General features: G+C 38.4%; 3 protein-coding genes across 3 annotated transcripts; 2 read left to right on the top strand and 1 right to left on the bottom strand.

Annotated features, from left to right (window-relative positions):
* Window positions 1–6,087: 6,087 nt before the first annotated feature.
* On the top strand, window positions 6,088–9,387 carry LOC128879470 (uncharacterized). Its single transcript, XM_054128634.1, has 2 exons — window positions 6,088–6,742; window positions 7,777–9,387. The coding sequence occupies exons 1-2, from the start codon at window positions 6,559–6,561 to the stop codon at window positions 8,304–8,306; spliced, it is 714 nt and encodes a 237-aa protein (XP_053984609.1). The 5' UTR covers window positions 6,088–6,558; the 3' UTR covers window positions 8,307–9,387.
* A 1,833-nt stretch (window positions 9,388–11,220) lies between these two features.
* On the bottom strand, window positions 11,221–11,909 carry LOC128879937 (uncharacterized). The gene is made up of 3 exons (XM_054129512.1): window positions 11,818–11,909; window positions 11,504–11,751; window positions 11,221–11,459 (listed from the first exon to the last, which is right to left on the bottom strand). The coding sequence occupies exons 1-3, from the start codon at window positions 11,907–11,909 to the stop codon at window positions 11,221–11,223; spliced, it is 579 nt and encodes a 192-aa protein (XP_053985487.1).
* Window positions 11,910–13,278: 1,369 nt separating this feature from the next.
* Window positions 13,279–16,501, top strand: LOC128879938 (uncharacterized). Its single transcript, XM_054129514.1, has 4 exons — window positions 13,279–13,520; window positions 13,600–14,071; window positions 14,468–15,584; window positions 16,497–16,501. Exons 1-4 carry the CDS (start codon window positions 13,279–13,281, stop codon window positions 16,499–16,501), a joined length of 1,836 nt encoding a protein of 611 aa, XP_053985489.1.
* Window positions 16,502–19,083: the final 2,582 nt, after the last annotated feature.

Raw genomic sequence — 19,083 nt, forward strand, 5'->3', positions numbered from 1 at the left:
AGTATGGATCTACTAAAACGATGGCCAGCAGTGAGGATTTGCTTGGGTTAGTATAAAAATCTGTTGCAGTTAAAAATTTTCGACCGACTAATTTATATTTATTTTCTATTTTAACTACATTCTGCATAAGAATAATACTACCGTCGCGAAAGGTGCAGCAATTATTGGGATCGGTAGTTTTCAAAATATAATTTTCAAATACAATAGTTTCAAACTGTTTCGAATAAGAAATGTTTCCTACTAATGGACCTTTGAAATGTTCGTTTTTAAAAATTGGATAAAGTATGTTTCTATTGTTTCGAGTGCATGTGAGATTGCGTTCTTCTAAATATCTTTTTACTATTTGTTGCAAGGGTTTATCTTTTTTTCTAATAAATTTTAAAATGTTTTGTAAAAAATTTTCGAATGGGAAACAACTAAAGTTATCGAGTGGTCCATGTATTTTAACATCTCCTGTTATATGCAGTAAACTGTGAATATTATGAGAAACGTTTTCAGACCCGTACAATATTTTATAAGTTGTAACAAAATGTTCTAAAATTTGTGCCGCGTAATCTATGTATTCGAAATACCTTGCATTTGTCAAAATTGATAATCCTACGTGAAGCGAAAGAAAATTTAAATATTGATGTTTATTTAAATTATTGATTAAAACTGCTGGACCAGTGTAAAACAAAAATTGCCGAAATTCCCTTCGCTTTCCACCTTTTTGCTTCGTGCAGAGAGCGAGGTTTTCTATTAAATTCTAAAGGAATACACTTCCGAAGTTCAATTAAACTATTAGATATATCTGTGACTTTTTTATTTGAGATTTTTTTCGAAGGTTTGCCACAACACCACAAATTAACTAGTAATTTTTTCATTACTCCTAGACGAACAAGATGCATATAATCTAACGTAAAACTATCTATCATATTAATACCCGGTATTTGCTCTAAAATTGAAGACCCCGTATGATGGTCTTCTTGTGATTTTAATCTAAATTCACTATCAGGTCTTAATTGAATGTTCTCCACGTCAGGGAAACATATTCTATTTTCCAAAAATTCACCCTCAGATTTACATTTACTGCAAGAAAAATAGCCTGTATGCCCTTTCACACATTTAATCATTGCTTTAGCGGGAGCATCACATATAAAAGATTTTATTTTTAAACGATGTAACTTCCATTAATTAAAAACCCGTTGTTAATTATATCTATTGCTTCTTGCACAAAATTACTAAGAAAACTGTTGATATGCTTGGGTTTCTCATAACCATGATAAACACCAACCATGTCCACATTTTTATTTCCTACGACGCTACATAAAATTGGATAAACCTGGCTACTTGAACTTTTACTTTGGCAACCCGTCAATGTTAATATTAATATGAATTGTATCGTTAATAATCGAACATATATCTATTGTTTGTACGAGATTTAACACGCTATTTCTTAATCCGAAATGACAATACTCACCCGGCTCAATAATTGTTGTATTTATTTTTCTTGCAGTTTGTAATAATGTCCTAGCATCTGAGGGTAAATTTTGTGGAACTGGTTTTTTCAAAATATTTAAAAAAACATTAACCGCGGAATGAGAAATCTTATGTTGTAAAATCCAGGTTACTAATGAATCTTGAAAACTTTGATCGGTTTCTTCTGCAATTTTTGAGCTCTGATCGCTGTATACTACGTTATCCTCTACGTTTGCGGTTTGTTCGAAAATTACATTTTCATAATCTGCTGGACTATCCGCACGCGCAAAATTATTTTCAATTACATGAACGAAAGGAAAGTTATTAACAAAGTTATGAATTCCCGAGCTTACTGTTAATTCTCTAGACTCTAGAGTCTAGAGATTTCCTGACGTGAAGACGTGTATAGATTACGCGTATCTCTCTTTGCACGCATGTAATATTTGTCCAACCTACGTTTTCCAGTCATTGTGAAACTATTGTAATTAATAGAAAACAAAATAATTCAGAAAAAAGCAAGTGATTGAAGATAAACTATTCGCGGTGTCGCAAGTACAAAGTAAGAATAATATTAATGTATACCTCTTGTACGTGTCTGTCCAGCAAAGAAAACTTTAGGGAAGCACGGGAACTGTAAAAAAAAATTATAATTAATAATATACCCGCAATAAGTAACAAGAAGAATATGTGTTGGAACAAACAATAACTGATAGCGATACTTACTTGAAGTTGAACACTTCTGTCTCGAATTAAAAATCCATCAAATAATCGTCACAAAAATCTCCGAACACGACATTCACGCTTCACAGCAAACTGAAGAATGATTGTAACACGTTTGAAGAACCAGCAGGGTCCTAGCCTAGGACTCCTAGGCCCAGGTCTGCAAATTTTTGGACGGGGTAACCCTTGACTCCTCCACTTCATATGACTTCGTCGTTACCACCGAATATGCAGCTAGTGAGTTCCATTTTCTCCTTGTAATCAGAACTCTCCATCAACAGTATAAATCGATCGCCGATACTTTTACAATGAAGATGATACCAAACACGATATAATTTGGACAATAATTAACAAAATAGATGAAAAAACCATCTGCATAAGTGAATACTCACTTCGTTAATAATAGTCCGATTTCAGCGATATGAGGTATCATTTTAATCAAGAGAACACCAAGAATACATCGGTGTCACATTCAGACGAATGCGATGTAGAATAAAAAATCTGATTCTTTGGAAAATTCATGACATTTCGTCGGCCGACCCTACCCCGCTGAGCGAACTCAGGTAGAGGCTCGACAGGAAACAAAAGGCAGGGGAGGTCAAGCGCAAGATGTTGTATGTCTGTATGTAAAACTTGTATATTTTTCATTAGATTCCCGTGAAAGTAACATCAATGTATGGAATACATTTTTCCGATGAAAATAACGTCAAACACCACATAGTTCCGATATTTTTTGCCTCGCTTCTCCTAATTATCTACGACCGTCGAATATTCAGGAATTCGACGGTTCACAAGGAAAAGAATATCGGAACTATGTGGTGTTTGACGTCATTTTCATCGGAAAAATGTATTCCATACATTGATATTACTTTCACGGGAATCTAATGAAAAATATACAAGTTTTACATACAGACATACAACATCTTGCGCTTGACCTCCCCTGCCTTTTGTTTCCTGTCGAGCCTCTACCTGAGTTCGCTCAGCGGGGTAGGGTCGGCCGACGAAATTTCATGAATTTTCCAAAGAATCAGATTTTTTATTCTACATCGCATTCGTCAGAATGTGACACCGTTGTATTCTTGGTGTTCTCCTGATTAAAATGATACCTCATATCGCTGAAATCGGACTATTATTAACGAAGTGAGTATTCACTTATGCAGATGGTTTTTTCATCTATTTCGTTAATTATTGTCCAAATTATATCGTGTTTGGTATCATCTTCATTGTAAAAGTATCGGTGATCAATTTATATCATTGACGGAGAGTTCTGATTACAAATGCGCAAATTCGCATTTTAGTTCTTTCACGGCACAACCGATTCTGCTGCTTTTATGGTTTTATCGGGCAGGGGTATAAAGGCAATACTGTATTGACCAAGAATGGTACTTTAAACATTTCTATAAAAATGAAACGGTTTATGGCATAGAATGTGCACATCAGCATGCAGTCCAACAATTTACCCGATTTTTGTTTGTTCCGTTTCGTGACTTTATTATTATAAGCCCCACTTTACAGAAGGTTTGGCTTTGTAGGCAACATTTCAAGGAGTATGGCCGTACTTTTTTTTCTATATTGTAATCCCTATTACCAGGTATGCTGAAATTGGCCAAAAAACTTGTAACTGTATTTTCACTAATCTAGTCAGGTTGGGTGGACGTGATCAGGGTATTATAAAGAAAAGTCAAGTTATTAAGGAACTACATATAATTTTGAGTTAAACGAGTAAAAGGCGTACAAAAAATCGTAGTTGACTTCTTCGCTTACAAGGGAAGGTCACGATCCGGACGAGCGGTTTTTGAACGAGACGGGGCTTAAATGATAGGGGCTGATGGACATAAAAAAAGTGCAAAACATTAGGGGTATGTCCTATATGTTGTGGCATTTACATTATAATATATTGAAAAAATACGCCACATCCCATACATTTGTATGTTTACTTCTATTATTACTGCATTATGTATTGCATGTACTCAATGAACATGTTCACATTTATATTATTTGCAACTTCTGCGCACATATATATCCAGTAGCCAAATATATAATTATTAAACAGCAAATCTTATTTTAATAAACGCTATAGTCACACTTGTTATTAATAAAACACAAATTAATTAATAAAAAACGTGTTATTACAAATCGTAGACCACATCCTATACTTTATAATTCTTATATATTATTTACACAGCAGTAAGTAAAAAAAGGAATAAGAAATAGAAATGCAGTACGAGAAAAAATAAATTTTCCGTTGGCGAGTCTCGAACCCACGAACTTAGAACATGAATCTGCGGCGTAACGCTCGCAACTACAACAGCTTCTGTCGAATGTTTTCGTATATCTAGTGACCTATAAATGTTAAAAGCCATTTTTTATAAAAACGGCAGGCTAGATACTCCTAATGTTTTGCACTTTTTTATGGCCATCAGCCCCCATCATTTGAGCCCGGTCTCGTTCAAAAAGCGCTCGTCCGGATCGCGACCTTCCCTTGTTAGATATTGAGGCTAGGATTAACTGTGTCCGCCAAACTCGGGAGAGGGTGAGGGTGAGGGAGAGGGAGAGGGAGAGGGAGAGGGACAACGAGCCAATGTGAGGACGAGTGTTAGAATGCAAGGAGAAGTGCAGCTGTTGTAGCTGCGAGCGTTACGCCGCAGGTTCATGTTTTAGAGTTCGTGGGTTCGACACTCGGCAATGGACAATTTTTGTTTTCTCGTACTCCATTTCTATTTCTTATTCCTTTTTTTACTTACTGCTATATAAATAATATATAAGAATTATGAAGTATAGGATGTGGACTACAATTTGTAATAACACGTTTTTTATTAATTAATTTGTGTTTTATTAATAACAAGTGTGGCTACAGCGTTTATTAAAATAAAATTCGTTTTTTAATAATTATATATTTGGCTACTGGATATATATGTTCGCAGAAGTTGCAAATAATATAGATGTGAACATACTCATTGAGTACATGCAATACGTAATCTCAGACATTCCCAGAACGTTTTCTGTACGTTCTTTGTACGTCCATGAAACGTCCGGTGCTGGACATTCCCAGAATGTTTTCTGTACGTCCATGAGATGTCCGGTGCTATCTGGGATAATAATATTAATTAATTAATATTATTTACAATTGTAAATAGTGTATTTTATATTCGGAAAAAATATTCTGTTCTACATATTGAATAAATATTATATTATAAATAATATTAATAAATAATATTTATTTTGTTTAAAAAAAAAGTATTTTTCCCTAAACCTAGAAAGTTCAGACCGGACGTCCCTGGGACGTACAAAATTTACGTCCCATAGACGTCCTAAGGACGACCGACAACGGACGTCAGACGTTTGGACGTAAACTGGACATAAAATGGACGTCCGGTGCTATCTGGGATGTGTGATACGCGGGAAATGTCGGATCAAGGTATTGACACTGCTGAACTTATTCATTTTATGAATAATACGTTCGACACTGTCAATAATAGAGTCGCGAATCGGACACACAGAACAGATACGACCCTAACTAATGTTTAGGATAAAGCAATTTCAGTTTTCCGCAGCATGAAGTTTATTAAAAGAAAGCCTGCGGATAAGGAGCGTCCGAAGGTTCTGCAGAATTGGGTGATGACCCTTCGAAATTAAAAATTTTTAAAATCACACCTGCAGAGTCTTGGATTTCATTCATTTATTCCGCGTAATTTTAATCAAGATGCCCTTGAGAATTTTTTCGGTCAAATTAGACAGCATGGTGTTCGAAATACGAATCCAACATGCAGAACCTTCCATTGCTAATACCGCACACTACTCCTGAATATGTATGAGTGTGTGGATTGTAATGCAATCGTATGTATGAATGAATACATATATATACGTAAACATTTAAAACCAACAAGAGTCACGGTTCTTCGACTAAAATCATGAGTGATCATGTTCTTAGGCGCAAAGCCACGATTCTCCCTGATTTTAAATGTTTACACTTTATTATGTGAATATATATGCATTTTTATATTATTGTTCCGTTTGTATTTTTATACAATTTATATGAACGTATATGTATGAATGTTGATACTTTATTATGTAAATAAATATATTTTTTGTATATATATTTTATACAATTGAATTTTAGATTCTTTATTGTTTTTTTTCTATAATTATTTTTTTATTTAAATTAATTTTAAAGGAAGTATAAATACACATACGTGGGACCATACCGTTGTGTGTGTGTCTCACGGATTATATGTATGTAGTAGTAACGACACTGGCGCCATCATCCGCGACGCGCGCGAGTTAGATTGGGCTTCAACCCTAAATACGGCAGCTTGTGGGCCCTGGTTGTGCGTTAGAGGCAACAACTAATTGTAAGTGAGACGTGGAGAAAGCAACAAAATGAAGAGGAAGAATTGTGAAGTAGACAAACACAGGGACGAAATAAAGCGTCTGAAGGAATCTATAAAGATAGTTCAACATAGCATCGAGGAAGAAGGTCGAGAATCGGCGAGCGAGAGCTCGCAGAGTGAATCCAGTGGAAGCGAAAGCGAATGTAACGAAGCTGTAGAGCTGGAATGTTCAGGTATGGGAATATTACTTAGAGTTCACACGAGTGGTGAAACGAGTAATTCGAAACTAACGAGCTTGCACATAGGGGGGAGACAGGTTAGAGCTCTTTCACACGACGATACGCGTATGCAGGATACCGATGGAACACATAATGTTATGGAAGCGTTCAGACGGCGATTCTCGCGAGATACAGTATCGCGATACTGATTTTCGGTATCCGCGGTTGGTCGGCCGCCGGCAACTTTTTCTGCGTCGGCGCGGCCGACGAAACATTGAAATAGATGCGAGCATTCACACGACGCTGCGCAGTATCGTCGAATTCGTTCACCTTCCTCATAAAAAAATTTTAGACATAATAATTGAAGAATTTACATGGATCGTTACAAAATTGTTCGAATAAAATATGAAAAGCTCCCGTTTCTTCTCTTATATTATTAATAGGATGAACCCAATATTTTCTCTTAACTTTTCTCCTTTTAGTAGCTTTTTTATGTAGAAACCAAATGGATAAAGCTTCAATCTCATCCATTATTTCGGAAAGGTTTTCACTAACTAAGAATGCGTGTTTCTCAAACGAGAAGATATGTTCAACTGAAAAACAAATGATCAACACCGAGCTATGAAATTAGTTGGATACAGTATCGCATAAGTATCTTGCTAGCAGATACGTATCGCATACGCGTATTGCGATACGTGTATCGTCGTGTGGAAGAGCTCTTAGGTTGCCGATCAAGGAATCGAAATTGACTGACAGGAAATTCCAAAATCGCGATAGGCCAACGGCTAATGGACGTCGTGGTTTGTGAGCTTTAAAATCAATGTAGTGTGCTTGCACAGAGGGGCAAGACAAACTACAATTAGTTTTGATATACTAGTGGGCTGGCACGCTGGGGCAAAACAGGTTAGATTTACGATATTGAAAAAACAAAAAAAGTGCGAGGTCGCTTAGCAACTAACATATACTAGTGAACTTGCACAGCGGGGCAAGGCAGACTAGGTTTATATGGTTAATAAAATAATCTTCTGAGTTTTTGCGTATTGTCGTAGGTGGTCAAGAGGTTATGTCTGGAATCAACAGAGCTATTACCGAATCTGAAGAGCGTGGTAAACATAGGGACAAGGATGTCGAGAAGGGCGACAAAGAAGGAAACAAAGACGAAAATAAGGAAAATGAACCAGAAGTAGATGAGAGTTTACTGAGTCTACTTGGAGACGATCCTCAAAACTCGAAGGCTCAGGAAGTGTTTATTCATTCATCGCTTAGAAGCAGATGGAAATACTGGATACAAAACGGCCTGGCGGAAGAAGAAAGAGAGAAAATCATCAAGATGTACAAAAAACCAACTTTTTTAGACCCGCCACTGCTAAATGCGGAAATAAAAGGCACAATGAAGGAAAGTGCCATTAAAAGAGATACATATATGATGGAACTACAGAATTTAGCAGGAACATCCTTGACGGCATTGGGCTCGTTGCTTAGCATACTCATGACGCAAAAAGAGTGCATTGATCAGGAGCTGTTTGTTGAACGACTGAGGGACGCAACCGAATTACTGCTGGAAATAATGTACAAATAATCAAAATCAAGGAAGGCGTTTATAGCGCAAGGAGTTACAAAAGGCTGTAAAACATTAGTATCTGAAAGGAAAACAGATAAGTTCCTATTCGGTGAAGATTTAGGAGAAAAGATCAAGGAGGCAGAAGCTGTTGAGAAAATATCCAAGAAAATAACAAGAGAAATGCCGTTAATAAGAAGGGATTTAAACACAAAGAGCCTGCAGGGAAGGCGCCCGGCCCTGCATATAGGCGATTTGCCGTTTTCCCCTTTGGGGAAGTATCCCCAGCAAACAAGCGATCGGAAACAACCTCATCAAAAACACAGACCGAGAAACTACAAATAAATGTAGGTATAGCAGGTAGGCTACAAGCTTACGAAAGCGAGTGGCAAAAAATCAAAAAAGATGCATTCGTGTTAGATAACATAAGAGGTCATAAAATTACATTTAGTAGAGAACCGCGACAGGAGAAACCTGCTACGGTCGAAATAAGAGCAGGCGAAGAAAACGCTTGTGTTGAACCAATAAATAAATTAATATTAAAAGACGCAATTTAGAAGTGCAAATCTGGGAAAAATCAAATTCTTTCAAATCATTTCTTACGGCAAAAACCAGATGGTACACATAGTTTATTAATGGAAAACATTTTAAAATGGAGGATCTGAATATGGCAAAGAAATTGGTTTTTCCAAATTACTTCATGTGCACACTGGATTTACAGGATGCGTACTATTTAATACCGATCCACAAAGAGTCGCGAAAGTACTTAAGGTTTAAATTTGGTAGAACACTATTCGAATTTACTTGTTTGCTTTTCGGATTATGTACCGCTCCTTTTATTTTCACAAAAGTAATGAAACCAGTATTAAGTAAATTGAGATCGGCAGGTTATTGTTCGGTTATGTATTTAGATGACTATTTTTGTGCAGAAAAAGACTTCGATCAATGTAGCGAAAATGTTACAGCAGCGAAGCGATTACTTGAGAGTTTAGGTTTTTTAATAAATGAGAATAAGTTGTGCACCACACCAAAAACTAGGTGTACGTTCCTAGGATTCATAATACATTCAATTAAGTTTACCACAGAATTAACAAGAAAGAAACGAATAAAGTTAAGAGAATTGCTGTAAGGTTTTAAAAGAAAGAAGCGATGCAGAATCAAAGAGTTTGCCTGCGTAATCGGTAAGCTAACAGCAGCATGACCAGATGTGGAATACGCGTGGCTATACACGAAGGTTCTAGAGAGAGAGAAAATGAAGGCGCTATTAAGAAACAAACACGACTACACACGAAAAATGAATATACCAGCCCCAATCCTACCGGACCTAGACTGACGGATAAAAAAGCTACCATCAGCAGATAGACAAATAAAAACAAATAATTACAATCTTACAATTTACACAGATGTGTCGGGATCGGGCTGGGGAGCAACAGATAAGAAAAACAAAGTGTACGGGTTTTGGAATAGATCGGAAATAAATTACCATATCAATTTTAAAGAGTTACTAGCAGTTAAGTTAGCATTAGAGAAACTCGCAAAAGATAAAAAGAATTGTCAAATCTTGCTAAGAGTGGACAATACAACAGCTATTGCATATGTCAATATAAAATAATTTTTTGGAAAAAAAATTTAACCGACTTCAAAAAAGGTACAGTGAACAGTATGAAATAATTTCTAGTTAATTTATACGAATACGCACTAGCTCTAGATTTATTTGCTTAAAAGTATGGGAAAATGCAGTGAAAAGTGTGAAATAATTTCTATTTAAACTGCATTGTTATTCACCATCGTTTGATGAATTTGGTTAAATTATTAAATACATCATATTAAATGTAATGCACCATTTTCGGAGGCGGCGCAGATGTAAAAATTGTTTAATTCTGGTTTGGGTTAGCTTTTGGTAGAGGCGGAAATATTGAATGCTGTCAATGTATACATGTTTATTGTCTATGAGGAATTAATAGTTAATGTATATAGTATGTACACGGAAATACAGTGTGAGTAGATTTGGGGCTTTTTTGGAGGGGAGTGGCGGCCATATTGATTACTGCTAATGTATAAACTCTCCACATGGAAATACTGTATGAATAGGTTTGGAATAGTATTTTGGTGGGGGCGGCGATATTGAATAGTGTTAAGGAATATGATGTCTAAAGCGGATATAGTAATAGCAATAATTAATGTCATATTTTTTGTTCCTCGAACAGAAAGTTAAACCAAGTTTGATAATATTTAATTTTGGGGATAGCTGAGACGATGCTGAACTACGATTTTGTGTGCAAAAATTTCGAATGGTGTCGAATATTAACGAAAACGAAGCACTATCCGCAAAGGAAATTGTGGTTCAGAATTTTCTCAGCTACCTTCCATTTCCGCTTCTTACACTAATTCAACGACACTCTAGTAGTATAGCTAAGCCGGTTCTAAGCCACCGGTCGGTAATTATCAGTGATCGGTAAGAAAGAAAACCGCAAATTTTACATGTAATGAAATAAGCGCGTAAGGGAGGGGGAAATCATCCTCTTCGTCTTCGCGGGAGGTAAGCGCGCACGCTGTAAGGGAGGGGGAAACCGTGCTCGTCGTCTTCGCGGGAGGTAAGCGCGCACGCCGTACGGGAGGAGACACCGTCCCCTTCGCGCGCAGAGCAGAAGATCCAAAAACGCAAAGTTTGCAAATTATAATCCGGCAGCAAATCTTTTATTTGCGCGATACAATTTTTCAAGGACTAGATATTAAAGAAACGGTAGAGGTGACATCATTCTTTTGATGATGAGAATACTAGAGAACGTGCGAGGGAATCATTACACCGGATGAGAATAAGATATGGGAGGAAATGCGCTAGAAAGAAAGACACATATATCCAAGCTATTTCTTTTTTATCGATAACTGTATTCCAGCATTACATCTAAACCTAATGCTAACAATTCAGAGTCAATCAATGAATGACGCTCAAAATTTTCATGTTCAACAATTGCCTTTGCATAATCCTTATTTCAATAAACTTCTTGTACTTAGATTCTACCAGGTACAAATTTTCAGACAGCCAACTGTACATGTGATCGATACAATATTCGAAAGCGAACAACTTTTGTACGGTTTTTTCACTCATGAACATAGAGACGGTAGAATTTGAGAGGTTTGCGAGTTTTACGTCGTTTAGTTGTCGGAGTTTAACTGTTACATCATTAATGTTTATCGGCTCGCTCGAGGTTCCCAATGTATCAGCACAAATCTGCAGAATGTTATGCCTCTTTCGTAAGAGATCTTTCCACGTATCCATAGAAAATTTAATTTCGTTTCCACGTCTCCTATAGCCAACTCTACGTCGCAGGAACCACCGATTCGAACCCCGATGTCGAGATACTTGTAGAATGTATCCGTCAGGGGATATCTCCTCCCCAGTATACGTACCACGCGTGTTACTCTACGTTCCGTATGAACATTATCGCTATCACTGACAAGAGAAACAAAAAATTATAAAAGATATTGAATTTTGACTGCATATTTTGCAATATGTTGTCAAAGAACTTACTCTGTGCGCGATTTCTTTGTTAATGGTTGGTTGAACTCCTTGTTCGGAAGATTCTCTCGCGTTGCTCGAGCGATTTCAGCATTGGACCACATCGCTGATGTTTCGATACGAGGCGATAGAACGATGTTGCGAACAATGATTGAAAAAACGCGTTCAGACATTTTTATATAACACCCCCCACTCTTTGTTAGATGGACAAAAAAAAAATGCTGAAACAGCAAATCTCCCCTCCCCCACACATTTCACTTTCTTATCCACATTTATTTTTGGCATACACATCTTTACGTAGCGCGTGATCTAATTTTTTTTATACGTAATAAGACCCTCATCATCGCGGAGTCGTTCTAATGAATTGATACATCAGTGGTGTAATTCCCAAAAATATATATATATATATATACGTTCTCAGGAAAACATACGAAAACAGCGATATGGTATATGAGGGGATTATGAAAATCTGCAGGCAGTGACATCATAGTAGGAGCATATCATGTGACAAAATCATGTGACAAAATCACGTGACAAAATCACGTGACCTAGAGTATAAAAATTGTGCTGCAGATTGAACTGCATTCAAATCGTTCTGTAGTGAGCCCCAGCGAAGAAATGAGTGCAACCATGAAAGAACTCTTGGAAATGGAAAGTCGATTGTGGAACCAGGCCGATCGATTGACTTCGCAAGAAGAATACCTCGCATAGGAAGAACGATGCAACGAGTGCCTCGAGTCGCTGGAGGAACATAGTCGAGAAAAACGCCCTCGACTATCGATCGGTGTTCAACAATCGTTGATCGCTCGTATCGCGCGTCTCGATAGTCTAAAGTATTCGATGCGCAGACGTTTCGTGTACGAAGGTGCCGGCCATTCAAGCACTGGACTCCTGTGGCGTGAAATAAACACTGCGTTCGAGATCCGCGTATTAACCGATGCTGTTTTAAATTCCCACTACATCGAACCGCGTAACTTTCTTCAGGATGCGAGAGACGTTGTGCTCGAGCATATACGGGGTGCATTGGTGAAACATAAGACACTAAAAGTGAATACCGCGTTTAATGGAGAGTTTGTAGCGGGTGATAAACGCTCAAACAAGACTATCAGCACGAAAAACTGTGAAATCTTCGGCGCGATCAATCTCGAAGAGTGGTACGAGCAACGCGTCGTCGAATCCACCCTAGCATCGCTGGAAGAATTTCAAGAACGGGATAGCGGATGGGCGCTGTCGCGTATACTCAATTTAATTGTTAACGTGAATAAATATATACCGTTGCATGCAGGATGTACTATACAATTACCACGAGAAATACAACTAAAGAGAGCTGTAATCAACGTATGCTCGAACGACAATGCATGTTTCGCGTGGTCAGTGGTGGCTGCTCTGCATCCAGCCGAAAGTCACGTATATCGGGCATCGGCATATCCTCATTACTCAACAGTGTTGAATATCCAGGATATCGAATTTCCAATGACATTGAACCAAATTAAAAAGTTTGAACACGTCAACAACGTCTCCATCAACGTCTACACCACTGAAGAGAAGAAGGTTCTGCCGATACGGCTCGCCACACAGAAGATGGAGAGACACGTCAATTTGCTGTATTTAGAAGGAGCAAACGGCGTGGGGCATTTCGCGTGGATACAAAACTTATCGCGCCTCGTGAGCTCACAATTGAGTAAAAGTAATCATCGAAAATACTTTTGCGATAGGTATGTATATAATTCTTTTTCTTTTTAAATATGCTATGTCTGAAAAAAAAGATTTATGTCTTTTTTTTGTTTATTGCAGATGCTTGCACTACTTTAGTTCGAGTAAGAAGCTGGAAGCTCACACCGTAGATTGCGAGAAGATGAATGATTGCGCAATCGTATTACCAGATGATGACAGCAAGTGGCTCAGCTTCAACAACTACACCCGGAAAGAGCGACTTCCATTTGTGGTGTACGCCGACCTCGAGTACATTCTAGAGAAAACTGATCGAGGAGCGCCAAGATACACGTATCAGCATCATAAAGTATTTAGTATTGCATATTATGTTCAATGCGCGTACGATTCGTCCTTGTCGGTATACCGATGTCGTCGTGATGCGAATTGTGTTTCCTGGTTCTTCAAAGAATTAAAGAATTTAGCACATTTTGTTAAATCAATTTTATCAAATAACATACAAATGGATGATTTAACGAGCGAACAGCAGGAGGCATTTCGTAACGCGACGCATTGTCACATTTGCGAAAAACCGTTTGGAGAAAACAATACGAGGGTTCGCAATCATTGCCATCTAGCCGGTCGCTACAGAGGTCCCGCGCACTCCAATTGTAATCTAAATTATAAAAACTCTTTTTGCATTCCCACAGTGTTTCATAATTTGTCCGGTTACGATTCGCATTTTATTATCGAAGAAATAGCTATAGCTTTCGAGGGTGCCGTCAGTGTATTGCCGATAACAAAAGAAAAATACAGCTCCTTCACAAAAAGTGTCGAAGATCCAAATGGACCGTCGCGAAATTGTATAAAATTGAGATTCATCGATTCATACAAATTCTTGAGTACCAGTCTCGATAAATTAGCGTCTTTCTTAGATAAAAGCAAATTAAGAATTTTACGAACCGAGTTTCAAAATTTGTCTATCGAAGATTTCGAATTATTGACTCGGAAGGGTGTTTTTCCGTACGAGTACATTGACTGTGCCGAAAAGTTGGAACAATCATGTTTGCCATCGCGCGAATCATTTTACAGTTCCTTGACGGGTGATACAGTATCGGAGAGCGAGTACGCCCACGCCGAGAACGTGTGGACACGGTTTTCCATTCAAACGCTGGGCGAGTATAGCGATTTGTATTTGAAAACAGATGTCTTGCTGTTGGCCGATATTTTTGAAAACTTTCGTGAAAGCTGTATAACAAGTTACGGACTCGATCTCGCGTATTATTACACTCTGCCCGGTTTTACGTGGGATGCCATGGTGAAGCATACAAAAGTTAATTTCGAATTACTAACAGATATCGACATGGTCCTGTTTATCGAACGCGGTATACTCGGCGGATTAAGTCAATGTTCAAGTAGATACGCGAAAGCCAATAATAAATACATGCAGTCGCACGATCCATCGAAAGCGTCGTCGTACTTGATGTACTTGGATGTGAATAATCTGTATAGGTGGGTAATGTGTCAACCATTGCCATATGCAGAATTTCGATGGGTCGACAACGTTGCAAACTTTGACGTGTCTTCGATTGCTGCAGATTCGCCTACGGGTTACATTCTAGAGGTTGATTTAGAATATCCGCAACGTTTGCACGACATTCACGGCGACTTGCCGTCCTGCCCCACACGTGGCAAACCACCTGGCAAAAGAGAGGACAAGCTGCTCGCAACTTTATACGATAAGCAGCGCTACGTTATCCACTATCGTAACCTGCAGCAATGCACGCGACATGGTATTCGTATTACAAAGATACACCGCGTCCTCCAATTCGCACAATCACCGTGGTTCCGCGATTACATCGAATTAAATACAAAGTTTAGAACTCTCGCTACAAACGATTTTGAAAAGAATTTGTATAAATTGATGAACAATGCGGTATTTGGCAAAACTATGGAGAATGTGCGCAATCACGTCGATGTAAAATTAGTATCAAAATGGGAAGGGAGATATGGTGTGGAGGCAATGATCGCAAAACCAAATTTCCACAGCTGTAGCGTGTTTTCGGAAGACTTAGTCGCCATCGAACTGCGAAAGCTTGCGGTGAAGTTCAACAAACCAATCTATGTGGGTATGTGTATACTAAATATATCTAAGGTTTGTTTGTATGAATTCCATCACGATTACATGTTACCCACACATGGCGATAAATGTAAAGTTATGTATACCGATACGGATAGTTTAATTTACCACATCGAATGTGAGAATATTTATGATACTATAAAACGTGATATTAATCGCTTTGATACAAGGGATTATCCGGTAAGGAACGTTTACAATATACCGCTTGTAAACAAAGAAGTCCCCGGTTTGATGAAAGACGAAAACAATGGGGCCATAATGACAGAATTTGTTGGACTCAGAGCGAAAATGTATGCGCTGCGTGTCGATGGTAAAAAAGATACGAAAAAGGCGAAAGGTGTAAAAAGTAGCGTTGTTTCCAGGATGATAACTTTCGACGACTACATGCAGTGCCTACGAAACGAAATTGAAATGATTCGTAATCAGACATGTATAAGATCAAAATTGCACAAAGTATACACAATGGCGGAATCAAAAATCGCTCTGAGTCCGTACGACGATAAGCGGTATATTGTACCCGACTCATCGGATACATTGCCGTGGAGTCATTATAAAATACCGCTTTAGATATATCAGTATACGTGTTTTGTAAATTATTTTCACCTCGATTTTAATAGATGTATATATTTAGTTGTAAATAAAAAAAAACACTGTATTGTAACTAATAATGCTAGTATATGTATGAAACTGAATATTTCATTTAAAAAAATGTTAATTTTTTTACAATACATTATCTTTATTTATCCATGAATTGTGTGCACTATTCATGTACACCTTATTCCCTTTCCGACGTAACACTTTTTCCACAATACATCAGCGTCGGCAGCGCGTTGCAACTCGTGTTCGTAGAATCCTCCAGCAATTGGTTTTCCATAAACATCTTTCAGCAAATACGTTGCAGGATGAGTTTTCTGAACCTCGCCGATCGTAAATATTTCAGTACCCCAATTAGGTGTATAACCTTTTTCAAAAATTGTTTTGAATTTGCCCACACGTACCGCATCTCCCACTCTGAATCGTGCGGGAGCGGCAATCTTTACGTGATTATATACCGTTGTTAGGAGCTTCGAGGCGTTTGTTGGTGTAACGTCAATTGGTCGCATGCCGATAGTTCGATGCTTACGCTCGTTGTAATTTGATGAGTAGCTGCAGCGAGTCGATCCATTTATAACTTCCATTAAGCGTAAACAGTTTCCACATGTCGTTTTTGAGCGTACGATTGAACCACTCGATGACTGACGCTTTCATCACTGAATACATTGAATAATGATTTATGTTGTATTTTGACAAAAGTTTTTGCACATTTGCGTTACGAGACGCCGTTTCTCGGTACTGGGAGTTTTCTTCGCAGCCATGTATGACTCGACACTGACACAAAGACTTGACGTACACGTCTTATCAAACATCAAATCGGTGCTCAACGCAACGATTGGTCGGTCGGTTGACCGGTCTGTTGGCCGATATGTCGGTCGGTTAATCGGTCTCTTGACCGGTATGTCGGTCGGTTAATCGGTCGGTTCACCGGTCTGTTGATCGGTATGTCGGTCGGTTGACCGGTCTGTTGATCGGTATGTCGGTCGGTAAATAGTCTCAATGTCCAGCTATTGATGCGTCTGCATTAGATTTCGGAATTCGGTAATACCCCTCTTTAATTTATTCAGCTCATCTTTCAAGCTCTGAACGAAATTTTGAAACATAATCATCTTTTTGTCGAATACGTCTTGTCGACTTTTTATAACTGCCATGTTTTCGTGCAAGTACAGCTTGTTGATAGCATCGCCATCCTCTACAGGCGGTGCTGCCCATCGAATCCTGCGCGACTTTGCATTATAATTGGTGCCAACAACACAAAGAGCGTTGTCGCGTACATAATTTCTGACTACTCCATTCCAGTGATAGTATGATTCCATTCTTCCAATCGATGACCCAAACTTGTTGATTGACATTTTAATGACAATTGACTGTATCGCCAAGGTGTAGCTTAATTTATAATGAATTCTGCCTCACGAAGTTCCTCGATAATTGATAGCATCTCATTATCGTGCGCATTGTGACCGGCTTGACGCGAAGCCTTGAGCAATCGAAGCCGATCTACGAGTTCGTTGGGATCGTTCCAGTGAACGTAATCAATTGTGTTTTTGGTTAATCTCATGGAACACGATATGCCTTTTCCAACTTTTTTATCTTGCAATAAAGGTTTGATTACATGGTTATACTTGTATCCTCTGTTGCCTAATGTGTGACCATACGAATTGTGCTTGTGCTTATGCGCACTCGTTGTCAGCAGTATGTCCCTGTATTTGTGTTCATCAGCCTCAGTGTAAATGTCGTTACTCGGAGTTTTCTTAAATATCAGTTCATAAAGGCCGGGTGTCCCCGAATATCGTATGCCATCGATGATTATGTTATCCGCATTGTCCACGTCAACATGTTTGTTACCGAGCATCAGCCCATCATTGGTGAGATAAACACCGTACACGTAATCCATACTAACGTCTACGTCGCCGCGTAATACAGGTGCGATGTATTTTTGACTCAGTGGACCTAGATGATTACGTACTGTTTCTTCGCCTTCCGGCGTTTGCAATTGGCTTCGAACAGATGTCGAGAAATAGCTGTTTGGACTTTCAAAAACATCTTCGTTTGCTAATAAGCGTTTTGTTGTTGTTGTTGTTGGTACTGTCTTAATCGGTGTAGAGGTCGATGTAGAGGCTCTCAGGTTCATATTGGGTAAACTGCTTAATCTTGATTTTTTTATATTTGGCGGTTTCGAGAAATTTAACCACAAATTTGATTGTATTTTATCCGTTTCCTTGATATTCGGAGTGGATAATGGCTCGCTTTCGATATCTATGTTATTGTGTAGATCATAATTTCTTAACGTGTTGCTGACAATTGTCTTCAGTGGTTCAGTAACAGGTTTAAAGTGTTTTTCCAACGCAATCTCTTCGTCAATTTTACCAGTTTTCAATTCACGATACTTTCTGCGAATCAAATCGCTCGTTGTTGCAATCTGTTTCGCTATCCTCTCACGATCTTCAACGCTGTTACTGCTCATGTTGGAACACTGCTTTCTCAACGTATCGGAGATAAGTGGACGTGTTATGATATTGCAAAGTCATTAAATCCTTTTCTATAGCGACCATTCCATAAAGCACTGCCTTTGTCAATCACTACAAATCCATATTTTTCTTGCCAGCAAGCGGTACACAATTTGCAGAAATTCTCAAAAGACATGTCTATGCTGTATACATGCTCGCTGTATACATGCTTCAGATTTGTACCATCTTGTTTGAACATGATCAGCAGGTTCGCGTTGTCGCGTATCAGATGTTTCGGTATCTTCGCATATGTCTGACAAAGATAGAAACAGTCAACGTCCGAGTGCCTACCCATTGCAAAGTATTCTCTTACCGCGTCTTGCTTATCGCATGCCACGTCGTCAAAGATAAAAATTGAATTCGGAAGTGCCTCGCTCGGTGGAACGA

This window comes from Hylaeus volcanicus, chromosome 7, assembly GCF_026283585.1.
Source record: "Hylaeus volcanicus isolate JK05 chromosome 7, UHH_iyHylVolc1.0_haploid, whole genome shotgun sequence".
In the NCBI taxonomy this organism is placed as follows: domain Eukaryota; kingdom Metazoa; phylum Arthropoda; class Insecta; order Hymenoptera; family Colletidae; genus Hylaeus; species Hylaeus volcanicus.

What these genes read in the sequence shown, in the direction of transcription:
- LOC128879470 (XM_054128634.1), top strand. Translation starts at nt 6,559, where the DNA reads ATGAAGAGGAAGAATTGTGAAGTAGACAAACACAGGGACGAAATAAAG. An exon ending in TGTAGAGCTGGAATGTTCAG is followed by an intron (nt 6,743 to 7,776) that starts GTATGGGAATAT and finishes GTATTGTCGTAG; the next exon opens with GTGGTCAAGAGGTTATGTCT.
- LOC128879937 (XM_054129512.1), bottom strand. Translation starts at nt 11,909, where the DNA reads ATGTGGTCCAATGCTGAAATCGCTCGAGCAACGCGAGAGAATCTTCCG. An exon ending in ACAAAGAAATCGCGCACAGA is followed by an intron (nt 11,752 to 11,817) that starts GTAAGTTCTTTG and finishes ATAATTTTTTGT; the next exon opens with TTCTCTTGTCAGTGATAGCG. An exon ending in CTGCAGATTTGTGCTGATAC is followed by an intron (nt 11,460 to 11,503) that starts ATTGGGAACCTC and finishes ATGATGTAACAG; the next exon opens with TTAAACTCCGACAACTAAAC.
- LOC128879938 (XM_054129514.1), top strand. Translation starts at nt 13,279, where the DNA reads ATGACATTGAACCAAATTAAAAAGTTTGAACACGTCAACAACGTCTCC. An exon ending in CGAAAATACTTTTGCGATAG is followed by an intron (nt 13,521 to 13,599) that starts GTATGTATATAA and finishes TGTTTATTGCAG; the next exon opens with ATGCTTGCACTACTTTAGTT. An exon ending in TTGGAGAAAACAATACGAGG is followed by an intron (nt 14,072 to 14,467) that starts GTTCGCAATCAT and finishes TTGACTCGGAAG; the next exon opens with GGTGTTTTTCCGTACGAGTA.